Source organism: Delphinus delphis, chromosome 2, assembly GCF_949987515.2.
Source record: "Delphinus delphis chromosome 2, mDelDel1.2, whole genome shotgun sequence".
In the NCBI taxonomy this organism is placed as follows: Eukaryota; Metazoa; Chordata; class Mammalia; order Artiodactyla; family Delphinidae; genus Delphinus; species Delphinus delphis.
This window is the reverse complement of record NC_082684.1, coordinates 165,819,303-165,841,416: the sequence shown is the minus strand read 5'-3', so window position 1 is coordinate 165,841,416 and position 22,114 is coordinate 165,819,303. Positions and strand designations below refer to the sequence as shown.

Sequence of the window (22,114 nt, the reverse complement as noted above, 5' to 3'; positions counted from 1 at the left end):
TAGTTTTATAAAATGTGTCACATAAAATGTATTATATAGATATATAGGAATACAAGACCATTTTAATGGCTGTTGAAGCTTTCATTTTAGCTCTACTATTTTCTCCTTATTTTATTAAAAATATTGGACAAAAAAAAAAATATTGGGCAGCAGTGGTATTCCTGGATTTAGTTCTGGAGATTTGTAAACATAATTCATCTTGGTTTGCTCCTATCTGTTTATACTTCCTTCAGTTACTTCATGTTGCCAGAAGGGTAAGAAGCCCTGATTGCAGAAATACCCATGGAATTGACTGGTAACGTGGAGTCAAAGGAAAAACCACAGTGGTGACTATTCTGTGTTCTTTACTATGTCAGGCTATGAGTTTATGGACCAGTGTTTACTTTCATGGTGCTGCTAGATACAGGAAGTAAGAAAAGATACCATACTGGGAACCTTTATGTATTCACATGATGATGGACAAACAAAAAAATTATTTGCTTCCCTTCATTCCTCCTCCCCGCAAAGACTCACGCATCACATTTACTGTTAACTAAGAGTATAGCACGTCGGTCACTTGGTTCTTGTAAGCAGAGATCCTTCAAAGGCAAAAGTTTGGTGCCAGGATTTATCTGTAGATAATTTAAGAATTGAAGAGTAATATCTGCATGCATTATATATTTTTTTAATGAATACTGATAGAATAGGTTCTTAACTGTTTGAGGTATCTAATTTCACACACACACACATACACTTAAAAATAGGAAACTGAAGCTTGTGGATATCTTTGGGCAAGATACACCCTCCAATTCCCCCTCCCCCCACCCCAGTCTCTGTAACTTGATACTCAACTGTTTCATACCGTAATTATCAGCTTGGCCCTGGAAGTATTTGAGTTTGAAAATCTATCCATATACATAAGGAAGAGCTTATCATCTGTAAGAGTAACTAATTACTAAACAGATCACTAAAAATGTTGTGAGGATAACTAACAACAAGCTAGACAAAGCCCTATACTAGCAATTTTGTCAGCTGGTGAAGAGGGTTAGACCAGATCACCCTGTGAGCTCTTTTTCCAATCAAGTAATAGATCCTTCTCTCATCCAAGATACTTTTCATGGTTCTTTTAAAGTAAGACAGAGCGTGTCATTCTTCTGCCCAGAACCCTGACGTGTTTTCCCACTTCATTCAGAGTAAAGGCCCAAATCCTTCCAGTGGTCTACAAGACTTCCATGAGCTCCTTGCTCTTACCTGCTCTGATTTGGTCTGTTATTCCACCCCTAGTTGACTCAGTTCTAGCTACACCGACTTTGCTGTTTCTTGAGTGTGCCAACCACTCACGGTTTCTGCACTAGCTCTTTCCTCCATCTAGAAAGCTCCTTCCCCACTATCCCCAAGGCTAAGAAGTCCTTCACCTCCTTCAAATTTTTTGTTCAGATATTACCCTTTTAGTGGGGCTACCTGACCACATCAACTCCAGTGTCCTAAGCCCCTTTATCCTCCTCCCCACCCACTGCAGCGCTTATCATTTCTATCACGTGATAGAATGTATTGGTGAGATTTATTGTTTATTGTCTGTTTCCTCTCACTGGTACCATGGGAGTAGAGATCTTTGTCTCTTTTGTTCACTGACACATTTAAAGCCTGAAATATTAGAAACTTAATATTTAGAGTAAATCAGCGAGTTCTCCTTCATAAGGACATTGTCTCATTACTTTTTTTTTAAAAAAAAAACTCATGAACAAATATATTTTGTCACAGTTTTATCTGTTCCATGGCAACAGATAAGTGCTCTGGTAAGTGCTCTTTGGTGGTTTTTCTGCTCTTTTCCTCATTTTTCTTAAAGCATCTTTATGCTAATAATGTGGCACCTGTTCTTTTAAAATTACTCATCATTGAACGAGAGCAGTAATTTCTCGGTGGTTTGTGTGTATCTGTTATGGAGGGTATGGTGGTGGCAGTGGCTGGCAGAAGCAGAAGGAAGAGAAAAAGTTTTAGGCTAGCAGTTTTGGTTATTCAACATGTCTCTAATTCTGTTACCACGATACAGTGTTTCCTGCAAATACAGCTTAGCTGTGATTCTTTTATGGCCCTGTCTCCTCTGCTTCTGTGAACCAAATTTGTCCAAGCGGGTTTCTGCTACCAGCCCTGCTCACCCCGGTTCCTGAGGTCCTGCCCACCCACCCCCTTGCAAACCAAACATATAGCTTTTGTATGTCTGAGTTCTCCATCCCCTCGGGAAGCATAGACTTTTGATGGTGCTTTCTGAGATCTGCTACCACTCTTGTCCCTCTCTGTGCTTTTTTTCCCCTTTTCATTCTTCCTCCTGTGTAACTTCTGCCTGATCCCAGGGACTTTTAAATATTTTTGAAGTCTGCAGATCATACCAATTTCCTACTTCTGCCTAAAATGGGATTTGTAGGTTTTTTAAAATTTTCCCTATTCTCCTTATTGCTTTTGGTTTCCAGAAGTAGAACATGCTGACTTAGACAGTAATGTCAAAAAGCCCTCAAGACTCTAACGTTTAGCTTCCCATTTCTCTTAACATTAACATGGAATTAAACTGTATTGTTTTAAAATCGTAATCACAAACGCAGCTAAGTAAAATAATATTCTTCTATATTACATTTTAAAATTCAGTATTACAATTTGGTTAATTTCAATTAGATTATAATTAATAGAATAAAAACTTATACTTCTATTATTGACATTATCATTATCATTAACACTGAGCCCTAGAAGTAATATAAAAGCCGATTGCTTTATATCTTCTCTGAAACTTGAGACTAGCAGCAGCAAACTAATATAAGTTCAGGTCATCAGATTCTAGTTAAAACTGTACACAAATGCAAAATCTTATAGCCAGACAAAGTTTAAGGATGAAGTTCTGATTCCCAAGTTTCTGCCTATAAAAATATAAATTATGTTAGGCGGTTATAAAATTGCAACGTAATGGCATCACGATGCAAGAAGAACTGATCACACATACTAAAATACAAATTAGTGCTGCCACTTACCCGACCATAATCATAGACTCCATCAGTAATTATGTTACTTGATGACAAATAGCCAGTCTGGCTGTATTTCAGAGACAGGTGGTGGTTGAGCAATTTGTTATGAGCTGCCTCACTGAATTTATTTTTTCGACTTACTGATAGATTAATTTCTTCAAGGATATCTAAAGCCCTGTCAATAAAAGCAAAAAAGACATTATTTGCCTTATATAAGCAATCCAACAGTAAGTTCCCATTCATACACCTCACTAAGATCCTGAATGAAGGATTGAGATGGAAAGGTTAAAACCATTCCACCCTTTTAGGTAAACTAATCCTGCCAGAATTATGAAGACAAATCAGCCCTTTTTGAGAACATACATGCCATGTGGAAACTCATAATCAAACAGTTGAAAAGGACACTTTAGGAAGAAAAAGTTCTTCATTCAAAGCAAAATTAGTATCGGACTCCAATTTTTTCAGCTAACCAGGTGACATATACGAAGAACAAAAATGGCTCAAACAGGGTAAATCTGTGGAACCTTGAAACCCTCTTGGCTGAGTTGCTAAAGGCAGCTGACTCACAGGCTGTTGGTAAGGGAACCGACGTGGTGAGGTTGGTTAAAGGCGTCATTGTGGTGGAGCGGTTTGTGGGGGAGAAAACAAAGGTGGCACTCATGGCTTGCCCGTTTTAATTTAGCCTTGAAAGCTGAGCGACAAATAAGATTGTGTTTAGCAAAGCAGAGGAAGGTGAAAGAAGCGTTTATCAGAATGAAAAAGTGGAAAAGGAAACATTGAAGATGATTTTGTGGAGGTGACGGGAGAGATCTCTCCCGCTTCTGCAGGCGGTCCCTTCAGAAGGACTGTGACCCGCAGAGCTTCTGAACGCCCTGCGGCCTGAGAGTGGGCGTGGAGACTCTGCTCAACCTTCCTCGGGCCTGAAGACTGTGTGTCCTTCATCTGAGCCAGACCCTCCAGACCGCTCCACTCACCCAAGCCTGCACAACTCAGCGGCCGTGGGCTCATCACTGGCACAGACCATTATGGCCCAGCTGGCGTGCCGTCGTACCTCGTCGTTCTTGGAATGCAGGAGCTCTACCAGTGGCTCCAGCCCACCTGAATTTCTCAACTAGAAATGGAAGCCAAAATTTTACACATTAAGAGCACAGAACATAAACATTCATGCTTTAAAAAAAAATCTAATTTTTTGATTGTTGAAAGGGTTTTGACTATGTAAAAACATTTTAGGATGTGTCCATGTTTAGATTTATTAAATTCAGGGGAAAGAATCAATTGCAAAAACCTTACAGACAGGAGCGCGGTGTTCTGTTCAAAGTTAAGAAGAGGCTGCAGTAAGTTACTGAGGGAGGTCATTGTGAGTTTACATGGGGTGGGTGCAGGGCAAAGAGCCTGTCCTCTTCCGTCTACAAGCGGGATGTCCCATGTTCATTCACTCTGCTGCTCACCACTGCGTGTCCATCTGGCCTGTGGGGGACAGAATCACGGGCCCCTAGAGATGCCCTTGTCCCTGGGAGGGATTTGGTAGATGTGGTTAAGGATCTGGGGATGGGGAGATGGTCCTGGATTATCAGGTTGGCCCAACTTAATTACAGGGGTCCTTACAAGAGGGAGATAAAGAGTGTGAGAAGCAGAGAAAGGAGACTTGTAGAAACAGAGATTGCAGTAATCTGCTTTGAAGACAGAGGAAGGGGCCACAGCCAAGGAATGCAGGTGGACGGTAAAAGCCCGGAAACAGATTTCCCCCTCAAGTCTCCAGAAGGATCACAGCTCTGTTGATATCCTGACTTTAACCCGTAAGACCCATTTTCAGACTTCTGACCTCCCAAACCATGAGATAATAGATTTTTATTGCTTTAAGCCACTAAGTTGTGGTTATTTGTTTCAACAGCAATAGGAAACGGTCACAGTCTCCAAAGCTAGGCAGGAGTAACCAATGCAGGCTAGTGCCACCTGTGTCACTGGACAGTGCCATGACGTCAGCAGTGTGGACGAAGCAATGCTGAAGCAGTTCACCAGAAGGAGATCCATTTTGTTATCACTCATATTGCTTCAAGGAGTGAAAAAGAGAAGAAAAAGAACAAGAAGAGAATCGGGGAGAACTACATTAATTACACTCTTAAAAGAAGTCACACATGTATAAAATTGTTCCAATCAGGGAAAAAAAAAAGAAGATTCAACAGAGCTCTTGTCTCGCTGTTTGAAATGTAATACATTATTATCTGAGCCCGGAGGACTAAAAGGAATATTCTACAGGTCTCTCTGTGTAGTATCTGAAGACAGGAGCCCTTGTGAGATACGATCCACTTCCAATCATGTTCTTCTCAAACACAGGGACTCTAACAGGGATTATACATTAGCGCACGTAACCTGGGCAAGCTTTGAAAAGTTTACTTGAAGCATCTGATGCTTAGCAAGCCAAATTTCTGAACATCTTTATATCTGAGTATAAGATAGCAATCTGACTCCACGTGTTCTTTCGGCAAATATCTAATTCATTTATTAATTTCACCACTCATTCCTTCATTCATGCATTCACTCATTCATTCAACAACTGTTTATTAAGCATATACTGTGTGCCAGGTATAGATCAATGACATGGATACAGGGAAGGAAAACCTCAGTTCCCTTCCCTAAAGCCTCAGGGAGCTTATGGTCTTTCATACAAAAACTAGTGCAAAACAGAGTTCAAGGGAAGCATGCATAGGGGGTGGTGTGAGCACAGAGCAGGACGTTGGAGTCCACGTTTGAAGACTAAAGAAAGCCGTCATGGAGGACAGGATGGCTGAGCTGGGTGTTGAAGGAGAAACAGGCACTTATCAGGTGAACAAAGGTGAGACTAGCTTTCCAAGCAGAGAAATCAAGGAGGTGTAAATAAGAGAATTTTAGAATTCAAATCGTATGGTATTTCTGGAGTGTAGAGTTACACCTGGGAAGCGAGTTCAGGCTTAGGCAGGTAGGGGTGGATCATTGCGAGCCCTTGCATAGCACACTAAGCAGCTTAGCTGTTCCCATGGGGCAGTGGCACACCCCTGGGGACTTGCAATGATGTGATGAGGGTCATAAATTTGAAAGATCAGTCTGGAGGCAGTTTGGGGAATAGGAGGTGGCAGGGGTAGGGAGGGCCGTAGAGTCAGTTGCAATATTCCAGGAAACGGATGGACTGCTCAGTGAGCCGCATGGAGGAATGACCAACTAACACAGTGTTGTTTATCACTGTGTTGCCACTGCCTACTGCAGCGCCTGGCACATGGTAGCTGGTAAAAAAAATATTTGGTGAGTATCTTACTACCTTAATGGATGAATACAAATGAACTGAGTCAACGGGAACAAAGAAGGGGATAGAAAAAATATCTAAGAGACAGAAGAGACAGAGCAGACAGCACAGTGTGAGGACGGGGGCTCTGGACTCAGAAAGGTGTGTTCGCAGTCCCTGATTTCCCGACCCATCAACTCTGCTTTCAGCACATTATTTCTTTAAGCCTCATTTTCCTCCTCTATAAAATAGGGATTGCAAATGTACCTATTTCTTTTCTTTTTGTAAAATTGAAGTATAGTTGGTTTACATGCTACATAGATTACATATAGTTGGTTTATTATATTAGTTTCAGGTGTACAACATAGTGATTCAATATTTTTATAGATTATACTCCCTTTAAAGTTATTACAAAACAATGGCTATATTTCCCTGTGCTGTGGAGTATGTCCTTGTTGCTTGTTTGTTTTATGCCTAGTAGTTTATACCTCTTACTCCCCTGCCCCTGTCTTGCCCCTCCCTTCTTCCCTCTCCCTGGTAACCACTGGTTTGTTCTCTATATCTGTGAGTCTGTTTGCTTTGTTATATTCATTCGTTTGTTTTATTTTTAAAATTCCACATGTAAATGATAACAGAGTATTCGTCTTTCTGTGTCTGACTTATTTCACTAAGCATAATAACCTCTAGGTTCAACCACATTGTTGCAAATGGCAGAATTTCATTCTGTTTCTGGCTGAGTAATATTCCATTGTGTATAAACACCACATCTTCTTTATCCATTCATCCATCAATGGGCATTTAGGTTGCTTCCATGTCTTGGCTGTTGTGACTAATGCTGCTATGTACATTGAGATGCATGTATCTTTTCAAAGTAGTGACAAACATACCTATTTCAAGTGAGGCTTAAATGCATGTTAAGTGCTTAGCGCACTGGCTGTGCATAATAAGTGCTCCATATTGTTATTTTTACTGGGGCGAGAGGAACAGAGTCCTAGGCTGTTTGAATGAGTGCCACACGACACGCAAACAGGAAAAAAGCAAGAGAAAAAGGTACGTTTGTAGGTTTATATCAAGTCTTTATGAAATGGGCCAAACGCACTTTTATATGATGGACTTGTAAAAACTACAATTCCATGTTTTAAATTTTTGAAATACAAGAGAAACGGAAGAGTGTGAGTAACCCATATTTATAATTTCAAGCATCATAGTAAAAGGCACACCTGAGTGTCCCCCACTCAGCTTAAGAAATGGTGCATTTCAATGACCTTGAACCCCCGTGTGCTCCTCTTCAAACACATCCACCCCCTTGATCCCCCAAGAGGCAACCAATTTCTTAAATTTGGGGTCAATAATTCTCTCACTTTTCTTTATAGTTTTATATGTATGTGCTAAACAACATATTGCTTTGCTTTGCGTATTTTTGAACATTATATAAATAGAATTCACACATCTGTTTTCTTCTGAACTTGACTTTGCTCAGCATTATGCTGGTTGAGATTCTTCTCTGTTGATGTCTGTAGCTACAGTTCATCCATTTTCACTGATGCAAGATTCTGTTTTATGAATATACCACAAATTTATGTATCCATTCTCTTAACAACCGGACAGTTGGTTTGTTTCCAGCTGTTGAGATGTTATAAACAATGCTTCCTGGTGCACAGAGACAAGAGAGTGTCTTAGGTATATACCTAGTTTTATACCTAGAATTGTCACATTATAGGGTACGCTCACCTTCTTTGCTGGGTGATGCTAATTTGTTTTCCAATGCGTTGCACCAGTTTTGAGGGACTTAAATGATGGGTAGGTTCAAATACTTGAAAATGTTTCAAATTACTGCACCAGTAGGTACGGACCAGAAGAAAGAGAAAAGGAAAGTGATGCAAATGCTCACCTCTGTCCGGGCCTCGACATCACACGCAGTTGCAGCAACGGTGAGAGCGGCTTTGCTCTGCACGACAGTGTTGGCAGAGTGCAGCGGGCTGAGCAGGGCATGCATGACGTCATGGCTCTGGATGCTCAGACGCAGAGACTCCTGCATGGCCATGTTCGTCAGCACTGTGGCGGCGTTGGCTATGGCTCCATCTCGTTTGCTGGACAGGGCGTTGATTAATGCATCGATACCATCACCTTCGGCAGCAGCGCTGGGTCAGTGAAGGAGAAATGAATGCCGTTCACCCCTGTTCAGTAAATGATGTTTGGAGCATACAACTAAGCTTATAAAACAAACGAGTGCCTAAAGACAATTTCAGAAAGAAATTAATTTATCTGGGCGATGAACCCGGAATTGAGGCTCTGGGGATTTAAATGGAGTCTGGGGGGTTATGAATGAATATAAATAATCCTTTTCCTATGTCTGCAGCTTTGGGTTATAGGAAAATGCATGACTGCTTCTTAGAAACCCTACTACAGCTATTCATCTTTTAACTCAGTGATACTTACAAGACCAGGAAATTCTATTCAAAGAAAGTCTATTAAAATATTCCTAACCAGTAAGAAAACAAAGGTTTAAATGGGAGGAATGAGTGAGCATGGGAATTAAAAATTTTTCAGCTCATCTTCCCTCTTTTTAAGTGAGGCTGTTAACTGTAGGCAGACGTTAACACGTTTGAAGGCAGCAAATCATTTTGGGGGTGGATGTTGCTTTTACAAATTAAATATCAAGATAAAAGTCATGATATTGACAAGAATAATTTTAGTAATGTAGGCATATTCAGTTGTTAAATTTCCTATTTCTAGTATAAAAACGTTTTCCCACAATTAGAAATCCTAAACCTCCTTTTAAAAACACTGTACTTTCTATAGTCCTTGCTTTGTAATCACTCAAAAAGCTCGTAAAATAGTAAAAATTTTAAAAAAAGATCATTTTAAAGAGTGGAAGTTGATTTAATTATGTTCTTTAATGTTTGGAATTGCTTCAAATAAGAGATGTTTCAAGCAGTAAGATATATAGAGCATCCTGGTTTTAAAGGAAAACCCCAAATTATGTTAAAAATCCATCTAAATCATCATAGAAATAGAGTTAATCAAGACAATAAAAATACATTTGAGTCTTCAATAATACGAACATCTTTTTCTAGTTTATATTTGCCACTTTTAAAAAAATTTAGGATCACAGTAGTAACCAACACTGAAAAAAAGAAGTGAGGCTATGTAGTTTAGCCCATCACTCTGTATTCTGATGAGTTCAGTTTGGTTCTGTCACTTGAATTTGCTGGTTGTGAAGGAGAACTGACAGTGTCAAGAACAGAAGGTATCACAATTATTCATCAGAGAGCAGAATACACACACAACCTCAATAAGGAGACTGCTAGCTTTAGGTGAAAGGAAGCTGTGAATCAGGCACAAACCAGCTCTGAAGGAGACTGAACAGCAGCCACTGGGCAGGAACGGAATGACTAGAGGCAACATCTCTGGAGAACGAAGGGCTCCTTCGTGTTGACCTTGAACGCACCTCCTACCCCCGGTTTATATAAATCCATCCAGAAAACACACCCTACTGATTGATACCAAGTTAAAGTCAGCACTTAGTTCCGTGTTTCCCCTCCTGCAGTTCCTGGTGTCTGTTTAACCCTCTGTGGCATCTCCTAGTCTTTCTCTGGGATGGTGTCCCTTAAAACTAAAATTTGGTTAGATGACATATGACCAAAATTTGAGAGGAAGCCCAAGAAAAATATTGAGAGGAAGGAAGGCCCTGCATCTCACTATGGCAGCCTGAGGAACAGCATTTAATTTCCTTTCCTAGAGGATAAAATAAACACTCTTAAGATAATCTCACATTTACGTCTCTCTCCTATTATTAACTGACACGGTGGTCATTTGATTTTATGAATAAGGGAAAATTTGAAGGCTCTAATATATTAGTTCACCAGGAACTTCTCATACGCAACACTGAATTAAAAAAAAATGCCAGGAAGAATTTTTAATTATGCATATATTCTAATTAATTAACATAAGCTTAAACCTTCTCAAAAAAAAATGTTTCCTTTGAATTATTTTTCATGCACTTGATGCAATCAATTCCTTAAATCAAATACTCTATGTTTTTTTAATCATTATAAACACACCTTGGCTAAAATGCACGATTCCTTTGTCACTTAGTGGTTTTTATCTTTGACAATGTTCATTTTTTAACACATCTTGGAGAGTAAAGAAAAAGCACACAATGGAGGTATTTCAACGGCATCCATGATAGAAGCCAGAAATGCTTTAGGTAAATGCATACTAGTAAATTCTGAAAGGCTTTATCTTTTGTGTGTATCAGGGAGTTTAGAGAAAATTTAAGTAAGTATGCAGGATCATACTCCATAGTTTTAGTTTCTCTAGTTTATGTAAAAATGAACAAACAAACCTGGGTCATGGAGACACAGGGATTTTTATCAAGTGTGTCTCTGCTCTCAGCCTTTCTGCTTGGATTTTGCTTCTCCCTTTCTCCTGTACGAAGGCATGTCTGGCCCTGGTTCATTTATACTCTACCTTCTGCTTTTTCTTTGCTTTTTATGGAGGCAGTAAAGGGAAGTACATAAAAACCTAGCTGTTTAAAAAAACCAAAGATTCTAGTACACAGTGGAATATAGCTTTTACTAAATTGAACATAACTGCCAGCACCGAAAGATAAATCATACAGGCACAGCTGGGAGAGCAATGTATATTGTATGTGCATATCTGCCCATAATTTGCTACATGCAGCTCTAAGTGCAAAAAGCATAATTGAGATTAACTTATGATATGAAAAATCAAGCTATTAGTCTTACTTAAAAAAAAAACTAATTTCAGTCATAGAAATAGAGTGCAGAATTTGTACTTTTTAAAAAAAAAAAAAGAATTGCATTAATTTTGTGCTTTCAAACCCAAGACATTCTGTCTTATTTTTCCCCAAGTCTAACATATACACAAGCTGAAGCCTATCCTATTTTTTTTTCCCTATCCTATTTTTAAGACACATTTTAGTCTCCTAGATGGTAGAGCATTATCCAAATGAATAGGAGGACAGAAGTCAAACTGCTTTGTTACAAAATCCAGAATTACAGGGCCATATATCATCACAGCAATCTGAAACTATTTTCTGATATTTACTATCATTAGTCTGCATCCGGCTGGAGTTTAATCAATTAGGAGTTTAATCAATTAAGAGTTTAAAATGTAAATTGAAACAGAAATTAACCAAACTACAAACCAAATATGGGAATGTATAAAAACATCTGTTTATGTCATTTGACATATGTAAATAGAAGTGAAGTTCGAATGTCATGTGTATCCAATCTGTTGACTATTTCTCTCTTCCATATTTCTCAGAACGCTTCCTTTTCTCCATCTCCATCTCTCCCACTGAATCCAATTCAACATCCTGTATCTTGTGGATTGATATAAGTACTCTCCTAACAGGTTTCCCCTCATCCCCTCCAATCCTTTCTCCATCTTACAGCTTAAGTGATTTCTTAAAAATAATTTTATTTCTCCCCTACTTAAAACTTCCACGGTTTGCCATTGTTCAGGATAAAGCCCCAAATTTCTCATGTGGCCTCTGAGGCCAAGCATGAGCTGACCCCACCTCCCTCACCAGCCCGTGCACCCCGCCACCTCTTCCTGTTGTCGTGTCCTAGGCCTTTCTGGCAACCTGCCATACGCCAGGCTCCGTCTCACCTCGGCGTGTGCCCACACTCTGGTCTCACTCCCAGCCGTCCCTTCCCCCGGATAATTCCCATTCATCTTGCCAAGTTTGGCACAAATGTCTCTTCCTCAAGGAAGCATTTCTTGACCCCCAAAACTAGGTTAGGTCTCTTTTTCACATGTCCTCAGAGCATTCGTTTGCTAAACGTATACATTTCCTTTTGTTTTAAAAAATGAGGTTTGGGCACAAGTGTTCACAGTCAGAGAAGAGTCACAATCTCGAAATATTATTTTACGGCGCCTGTTACGGAAAGGAATTCAGCACATAGTTTTTCATATTAAGTCCCCAAGCCCCACAGTTACAGCATGGGCACTAAGAGCACTAAGGAAAAGCTCAATTGCACAAATAGCGACTATTATGCTTCCCGGAAAGTACAGTGCTATTTCATGTCTGTGTGCCTTTGCACTCGTGCTCCCTTTGCCCCCAGATCCCTCCCGAACCTCTGCCTGAGGACCCCTCAAGGCCAGCTCACTCACCGCTTCCTGGGTGAGGTTACCCACGTCCATCACTGCCCCTCCTTATTAATCACCCCCTCCTCTGCCATGTCTACGCCTGGTGCCTACTTCTTAGGCAGCATGTGAGTCTTTTTATATCCCCAGTGCCGAGAAGATCGATATATTTTAATTGACTTGAATCAACTCAAGGGGAGTGATGAAAACCTCTGCTGGCGTCCAGAAGCGGAGAGGGAAAAGTACTTAGCTCAGTGTGAAGTTTGCAAGAAGGGGTGGGATCCAACAATATGGGGATCTCCGCTTGTATCACTTATAGCTGTTCTTAAAAGCAGTTTATTTCCTCCTCACGCCTAGGCTTCTCGGATTATATAGTGAAGTCATTTTCTTTTTAACTATTTTATTTATTTATTTATTTGGCTGCATTGGGTCTTCATTGCTGTGCGCGGGATTTCTCTAGTTGCAGCGAACAGGGGTTACTCTTCATTGCGGTGCGTGGGTTTCTCATTGTGGTGGCTTCTCTTGTTGCGGAGCACGGACTCTAGGTGCGCGGGCTTCAGTAGTTGTGGTGCACGGGCTCAGTTGCTCCGTGGCATGTGGGATCTTCCCAGACCAGGGCTGGAACCCGTGTCTCCTGCATTGGCAGGCGGATTCTTAACCACTGCACCACCAAGGAAGTCCCCCCATGAAGGCATTTTTATATGAAGTTTAATAGATGAAATCTTGCACTTTAGACAATGTTTTTGGGATCCGTCCCTCTCATGTATCAAGGGATGTGGATATTCTTTCTCTGCAAACACAGTTTGTTTGGGTTGTGTCATCAGAGGACACGATTTGGTACCTCTCAGATTTTGATCCTTGCTGCTGTTTGGAGACTCACATTTAACTCATCTGCAAACGCTGGTTACATGAATCAAGGGTGACCTTGGGCCGCATAGAAAATCTGTTTAACAGAGCCCATATACAGGGGGATATGTGGAACCCGCTGGAACAGATGGTAATATTGGCAATCAGAACCTTGTTTGTTAACAGTGATTACAACCATTCCCACCAGCACGGCTTTTCATATGTCTCCGTGAGGTTTGTCACACCAAGGAAGACATATTGGTGGCAGACACGCTGCAAGTGGTGAAGAGAGGTGCATATGCAGCAGTGACTCAGTGTTGGCGAGTTTAATTGCAGGCTCCCGGCGAGTCTATACAGGTGCGAGGGGGGTGGGGTGCTGGCCGTTATGATAAGCAGATCTCCTGGTTATCACAGCCGGATCTGGAATGCTGTGAACAGGATTCCTGACTCTCATCCCAGCCAGTTTTTCAAAGGTAATGACCCGAGAAGTCGAGGGTGTTAAATTGATCAGTTTCTGAGTCCCAAAGAACCATCACCCCGCAGCAGCCCCACAGTTGCAGATGACTAATATATGTGCCCCCCAACTCTGGCTGAACCCCAGGATTGACAAAAGTATCCAAGAGTATTGTCTCCTTTGAAAAAAGTATTATTTAAAGATGCTTATCCATAGTAAGGGAGAGAATCACAATTAGCTGCAGGCAAAAAGCTTAAAATGAAGAGTGTAAAGTAACACTATTATTAAAGTGAAACCCAGACATAGAAACAGATGTGGGAAGTTTTGCATCCTATAGCAAAATAAGAAAAAAATGCAAAAAAAATATTTAAAAGTATGTGAAACCAAATTGTTTCCATCATATCGATGTGTCCTAGCAGGTATGATTTGGGAACTTCCAGAACATGCTTTTATGCTACAGTTGCTGTGACATCATGATTTTTCAAGAGAAAACTGCTAATTGCAAAGAGATGAGCACATGCCAACCCAGCACCTCCACAGAGAGCATGCGGGCTTTTGTTACCAATTACGAGGCAGTCAGTCAAGGTGCAGGGAAATCGAATGTAATTTTCTTACAAGTGACGTGGAATCCTTACTGACCTATCTGTTCAGTCACGATACTTCACTTCCATACATGCCACCTTCTGTTTCAAAACGCTGGAATGCCTGCCAATAATTAACTAGCTGCCATCAGGAAAGAACAACTGTCTTCACTTTACATGGCTGACTTGTCTCCTGATAAAATAGGAATAATGGTCAAGGTGTTAGAACATTCATAATAAATGGCTTCTGCAGTTACCAAATGTTTCTGTTTAGCCTGGAAAGCAGTCTATTTACATAACTGGATATGACAAGGGCCACAATCCCAAAGTAATTAGAGATATCACGTTGTTGATTTTCTTAACTAAAAAAAATAAGGACGCTGAAATCTCTAGTGTGATGGCACATAAACCCCCCTGGCCCTTGCCAGGACTACCCTCATCTCATCAGCTCTAATGTCAGAGAGACAGTCATTGACGAGCTGTGTCATTCCTGTGACCTCTTTCACAATGCTGGTGTCATGCCTGCCCCTCTCTATGACTTCGTGCTGTTTTATTTCATCTATACTGTTATCACTTCTGAAATTACCTTAAAATTACTCGTGTGTTGTCTGTCTCCCTGTCCAAACTGTAGACTTCATGAAAGCAGTGTCATGGAACCATTGTCATGATCCCTACAGCCTAGAGCAGTACCTGGCACATAAAGAACACCCAAGTAACTGTGAAATAGTTACAAAAGAAACCAAAATTCACAGATAATAACTTCCTTAGCCTCTGGGATAAAATTACAAAAGTGGTAAAGAGTGACCCCATCTAGTTCCTAGTGAAAGGTATGTTCCAGGCTCCCTGTGATCCTGGGTCAAGGGTAATCGCTTAGACACACAAAATATAATAGATAATCCAGATTCACTTTTTTTAGAGTTAAGAAAGATAATATTTAGTGAGAGTAAGACTTGCTCAAGAAGCAAGTCAGTCAACAGACACAGAATTAAAACCATGATGATCTGACCATCTTTTTTACAATTATCAGTCTCTTAAGCTTTAAAAAGTACTGTATTTTCTAGAAAAAAAAAGAACCAGAATCTATTTGGTTCACTTCATCATTCCTCAGGGAATGAGAAATAAGGGAGACCATTTTGATGTATAGCATAGTGGGAAATTCTTACTAACCATTGGATACATTTTTTCCTCTTTCACATTCTCTTATAAAGAGAATATAAAGAAGAGGAGGGAGAGAAGGGAAAACAGGGAAAGGAACCTGGAAGAAAGGAGGAAGGAGGAAGGAAGGAAAGGAGGGGATTGAAATTCAATTCTCCAAAGGTGCCTGCAGTCTGGAAGAATCCAAAAAGACCAGGAAGGCAAAGGGAAACATTTGGTTGGAAGATTTGCAGAAGCTCAAAGTCGCAGAGATAGTGAGCAAGAGGCAGAGAGAGAGAAAAGTCACGAGCTCCCTCTGGATGTACATAACTGACTGCCTCGGTGTGAAGTGTCCATCCCACCTCTGTGAACTTGAGCAAAGACGGTGCCTATATTTCCTCATCTGCAGAATGGATGTGATGATAATATTCCCTACCTCACAGGACTGCTTCAAGGATTTAGTGATACATTCCGTTTGGAGTACTTAGCCCAACGCCTGGCCACACAGGCCAGGTATCATCACCATCATCATCACTATCATCATCATTACCTTCACCATCACTATCAACATCATCATCACCGTCATCCACGCATACTCAGTGAGCCACAGGGGCAGAGATTTTCCTATATCCTCTCTCCATTTCTTGGATCATGGGAAAATAGGATCCTATATCCAAATTTGCATGTGTGTATGAAATTTTCATTTTTAGACAACTTTTCAGCTAGACGGTCAAATCTCCAACTCCTGCAGGGCTAGAGCAGAAGCAGTTTCCTCAAGCATCCCACCCAAGTCTCTTTGGTTAGGCAACAAATGAGTAATAAAGGCCATTTTCAGAGGGAAGAAAAATCAAGGAAAAGGATTAATATTGAAAAGTCAAAGACGAGTAAAAATGGAATTTATGTAGGTTTTAAGCACTGCTTCAAATTTTAAGAGAAAAATCACACAATATAAAGGTATCCAAACTGTTTGATAATTTCCTCTTAAAATCAGTAACAGTGGAAATTAAACCTGAAGGATGTAGCAGCAAATTTAAAATAAGTTTATGCAAATGTTAGTCTCTGCTCTCTAGGTAATGAAAGCAGCATAGATAAGTTTCTAAATGAACATTTCATGGGATTCACCTAGCCTCACAAAACTTGTAGCCGACAAAATTCATACTGTTTGTGAAGGTCGACTAGGCATCAACTGACACAAAATGGGGGTATGGAATCAACTTGTTTTTATTGCAAAATCCAGCTTTTCATTCTATATATTCCTTCAAATCAGAGGCATCTATCAACACACAGCAGAGAAAGAATCTAGGCACTTAAGGGGGGTAGAAATGGAAAGTATCCACTCAGTAAACCTGGATGGAAATAAGGCAAGAATAATACTTAAATTGACCATGAAGATGCTTCCCATCTATTTTATCTATTAACTCAGAAGGCTTTTAAAATAATGAAGAACACTTTAAATAAAGTTCTTTGAGGTATCATACTGAATACAAAAGTTTGAAACATCCTTACTACAAAACTGAACTTTCTAAAAGGAAACTAACTCAAGTTTTCTTGCAGGATTCTCATATTGTGAGCATTCTAATTCAAAGGAGGCAGCATCTGACAACAAAGTGATATGTCCGAATTTTAAAACAAAATCATCTTTTCTGTTATATAAAGTCAAGAGCAAAAATTCAACTCTAGAGTAAGTACCTAACAACAAGATTAATTTATGTCGGTTAAGTGTATTATATTTATCCTATATGGTTATATAGCACAGCCGATATTCAGTCATCAGGACAATTAATGTGTCAAAATATTCTGAAATGACTTCACCTTAAAAAGAGACGAAGACAAGCATCTATTAACACACAGTTAGCAGTAGAATACTATCTCTTTAAAAGCACCACAATGGAATGCTTTCCAGATCACAATCTTTCAGTAATGTTTTAAAATATTATTTTAGACACATTGAAGAGTATTTCAAATTAAATTAGTATGCCTTTTCACTAAAATACAGAACAAACCTTCTATTACCTTTTTTGCCCCTCCCCCAACTTCTTCCTAAACTGCCACTAGGGGTCAGTATGAAGACACAGTTCCTCCACTGTTAGAAGGAATATGGAACTCTGAAAACATTTTCCCTGTGAAAAACCCTAACAAAGACAATAACCGCAGAACTTTAGCATTATCAAGTCCAACCCATACACCACGTCTGTAACATGAGTTTTCATTTTTCCCGAGACTGCATTTTAATGTTGTAAATCACAGTGGATTATTTCTATGGTCAATGTTTCTTTGATAAAAATAAAGTACTGTGAGCGACAAGATCACTTATTCTAAGTGAATCTGTGCATATTGGCCAAGAAGTATGATCTAGAATGGATGTTAAAGTTTATTCTCAAATGGTGATGGTACACATCTCTAGCCATCTCTAGAGATGTATCCCATCTCTTCCTGTAGAGGAATGGAGATGCGGAAGTGAATCTTGTGATGTTTTGCCAGCTTTGAGAGGTGGTTTTTTCCCTCCTTCAAAATGACCATCATCATTCACTGCACTACAGCCTCAAGTACACAGGAAAATATAGGCAATTTTAAGGAACAGCACTAGTCTATACTTAAGTCTACAGAATAAAAGGAATTAAAATATTTGTAAAAATAAATATACATGTATACTAACTTCCACTAACTCTATTTAATGGGGTGGGAATTTAAAAAAGCTTTGAAAAGTGCTTTGTATGCACACTAGAGAGATTTAACATTCCAAGAAGTCACTCAAGGTCAGGCCCTTTCCTAACAATACTGAATGGATAGGGAGTTGGGTCACTGTGAATAAATGAAGTGCTGTCTTTTCTTGAAGTTCTGTATGTGGAATATCTTTCAAAATTTTTCTCTACACATTACATAGCTTTCTTAGGCATAGTACCCCATGAATAATTCTACTGGGTATTAAAATTATTCAGTAAATGCTTTATTTCTATGTTAGTGAAGAGAAATATTAATACTGATAATACAAAATGACACGTCATCCATGTAGAATGAGGACGCTGAAAAGTTCCCAAAGCACTCAGAATGCACATCCATATAATTTAGGGGCATTCTGTCTCTTTCTGGAGTCCCCTTGGGGCATAATCCTTACTCATCTCTCTCATTTCCTTTATTGTGGTCCTGACTGTAGGTTACATGATGGCAGGATGGTCCCCAGGGAAGAGTTCTTTGTCTCTGGTATTGTGGAAGCAAGTGGTGGCCCAGCAATCAATCAAAAAAATTTTTTTTTAAGTAACCACTATATGTGCTGCCATTTAAAACTTCCTTGAGTCACTGCTGTTGTGGGAAGTCAAGAAGGGGTATTAAAAACAAAAAGTAAGGGCTTCCCTGGTGGCGCAGTGGTTGGGAGTCCGCCTGCCGATTCAGGGGACACGGGTTCGTGCCCCGGTCCGGGAGGATCCCACATGCCGCGGAGCAGCTGGACCTGTGAGCCATGGCCGCTGAGCCTGCGCGTCCAGAGCCTGTGCTCTGCAGCGGGAGAGGCCGCAATAGTGAGAGGCCCGAGTACCGCAAAAAAAAAAAAAAAAAAAAAAAAAGTAAAAAAATAAGAAAGAGGAGATAACAAGGTCTCTCAGATTGGAAATCGCCCAGTTCTTTATGGAGAGAACATGAAGTAAGTATGAAGAATCAGAGTTCGTTAGTATGATCCATGTGTAGACAACAGAGACCTGATTACTTTCTATATCAAAATCACAGTTTTGACTTACTTCTCTATAGGTATTAAAATAATTGTATTGTAAATAATTATTTATTGAATGAAAGATTAAAAAAATTTTATATAGTGCTTTACAATTTCCCAAAGTTTCACACATGTGACTTCATATAAACCCATGATAACCCTTTTTTCTCCACCCCTATATTGCCCACGCTCACAAGTGGTAACCACTAGTTTGTTCTTTTTAATCTGTGAGTCTGCTTTTTTTTCTTAATATTTTTTGTATTTTTAAAAAATTTTTAATTTTATTTATTTTTTTATACAGCAGGTTCTTATTAGTCATCAATTTTATACACATCAGTGGATACATGTCAATCCCAGTCGCCCAGTTCAGCACACCACCATCCCCACCCCCCTGCGGCTTTCCCCCCTTGGTGTCCATACGTTTGTTCTCTACATCTGTGTCTCACCTTCTGCCCTGCAAACCGATTCATCTGTACCATTTTTCTAGGTTCCACATACGTGCGTTAATATACGATATTTGTTTTTCTCTTTCTGATTTACTTCCCTCTGTATGACAGTCTCTAGATTCATCCACGTCTCAATGAATGACTCAATTTCGTTCCTTTTTATGGCTAATATTCCATTGTATATATGTACCACATCTTCTTTATCCATTTGTCTGTCTATGGGCATTGAGATTGCTTCCATGACCTGGCTAGTGTAAATAGTGATGCAATGAACATTGGGGTGCATGTGTCTTTCTGAATTATGGTTTTCTCTGGGTATATGCCCAGTAGTGGGATTGCTGGATCATATGGTAATAATGTTTTTAGTTTTTTAAGGAACCTCCATACTGTTCTCCATAGTGGCTGTATCAATTTACATTCCCACCAACAGTGCAAGAGGGTTCCCTTTTCTCCATACCCTCTCCAGCATTTGTTGTTTGTAGATTTTCTGATGATGCCCATTTTAACTGGTGTGAGGTGATACCTCATTGTAGTTTTGATTTGCATTCCTCTAATAATTAGTGATGTGAGCAGCTTTTCATGTGCCTCTTGGCCATCTGTATGTCTTCTTTGGAGAAATGTCTATTTAGGTCTTCTGCCCATTTTTGGATTGGGTTGTTTGTTTCTTTAATATTGAGCTGCATGAGCTGTTTATATATTTTGGAGATTAATCCTTTCTCCATTGATTCGTTTGCAAATATTTTCTCCCATTCTGAGGGTTGTCTTTTCGTCTTGTTTATGGTTTCCTTTGCTGTGCAAAAGCTTTGAAGTTTCATTAGGTCCCATTTGTTTATTTTTGTTTTTATTTCCATTACTCTAGGAGGTTTATCAAAAAAGATCTTGCTGTGATTTATGTCAAAGGGTGTTCTTGCTATGTTTTCCTCTAAGGGTTTTATAGTATCCAGTCTTACATTTAGGTCTCGAATCCATTTTGAGTTTATTTTTGTATATGGTGTTAGGGAGTGTTCTAATTACATTCTTTTACATGTAGCTGTCCAGTTTTGCCAGCACCACATATTGAAGAGACTGTCTTTTCTCCATTGTATATCCTTGCCTCCTTTGTCATAGATTAGTTGACCATAGGTGCGTGGGTTTATCTCTGGGCTTTCTATCTTGTTTCATTGATCTATGTTTCTGTTTTTATGCCAGTACCATATTGTCTTGATTACTGTAGCTTTGTAGTATAGTTTGAAGTCAGGGAGTCTGATTCCTCCGGCTCTGTTTTTTTCCCTCAAGACTGCTTTTGCTATTCAGGGTCTTTTTTGTCTCCATAAAATTTTAAGATTATTTGTTCTAGTTCCGTAAAAAATGCCATTAGTAATGTGATAGGGATTGCGTTGAATCTGTAGATTGCTTTGGGTAGTATAGTCATTTTCACAATATTGATTCTTCCAATCCAAGAACATGGTATATCTCTCCATCTGTTGGTATCATCTTTAACTTCTTTCATCAGTGTCTTATGGTCTTCTGCATACAGGTCTTTTGTCTCCTTAGGTAGGTTTATTCCTAGGTATTTTATTCTTTTTGTTGCAATGGTAAATGGGAGTGTTTCCTTAATTTCGCTTTCAGATTTTTCATCATTAGTATATAGAAATGCAAGAGATTTCTGTGCATTAATTTTGTATCCTGCAACTTTACCAAGTTCATTGATTAGCTCTAGTAGTTTTCTGGTGGCATTTTTAGGATTCTCTATGTATAGTATCATGTCATCTGCAAACAGTGACAGTTTTACTTCTTCTTTTCCAATTTGTATTCCTTTTATTTCTTTTTCTTCTCCGATTGCCATGGCTAGGACTTCCAAAACTATGTTGAATAATAGTGGTGAGAGTGGACATCCTTGTCTTGTTCCTGATCGTAGAGGAAATGCTTTCATTTATTCACTATTGAGAATAATGTTTGAGGTGGGTTTGTCATATATGGCCTTTATCATGTTGAGGTAGGTTCCCCCATGCCCACTTTCTGGAGAGATTTTATCATAAATGGGTGTTGAATTTTGTCAAAAGCTTTTTCTGCATTTATTGACATGATCATATGGTTTTTATTCTTCAGTTTGTTAATATGGTGTATCACATTGATTGATTTGCGTAAATTGAAGAATCCTTGCATCCCTGGCATAAATCCCACTTGATCATGGTGTATGATCCTTTTAATGTGTCGTTGGATTCTGTTTGCTAGTATTTTGTTGAGGATTTTTGCATCTATATTCATCAGTGATATTTGTCTGTAATTTTCTTTTTTTGTTGTATCTTTGTCTGGTTTTGGTATCAGGGTGATGGTGGCCTCATAGAATGAGTTTGGGAGTGTTCCTTCCTCTGCAATTTTTTCGAAGACTTTGAGAAGGATGGGTGTTCATTCTTCTTTAAAAGTTTGATAGAATTCACCTGTGAAACCATCTGGTCCTGGACTTTTGTTTGTTGGAAGATTTTTTCTTTTTTTTTCTTTTTTTTTGCGGTATGCGGGCCTCTCACTGTTGTGGCCTCTCCCGTTGCAGAGCAGAGGCTCTGGACACGCAGGCTCAGCAGCCATGGCTCACGGGCCCCCAGCCGCT

General features: G+C 39.5%; 1 protein-coding gene across 2 annotated transcripts in view; it reads right to left on the bottom strand.

Annotated features, from left to right (window-relative positions):
• Positions 1-22,114, bottom strand: part of ARMC3 (armadillo repeat containing 3) — an 89,405-nt gene that overhangs the window by 20,984 nt on the left and 46,307 nt on the right. For both annotated transcript variants that reach the window (XM_060003770.1, XM_060003771.1), the window contains exons 10-13: positions 8,138-8,387; positions 3,965-4,101; positions 2,997-3,165; positions 514-611 (exon numbers count right to left, since the gene is read on the bottom strand). In XM_060003770.1, the coding sequence (XP_059859753.1) occupies positions 514-611; positions 2,997-3,165; positions 3,965-4,101; positions 8,138-8,387 (654 nt within the window). The remainder of the gene's footprint in view (positions 1-513; positions 612-2,996; positions 3,166-3,964; positions 4,102-8,137; positions 8,388-22,114) is intronic.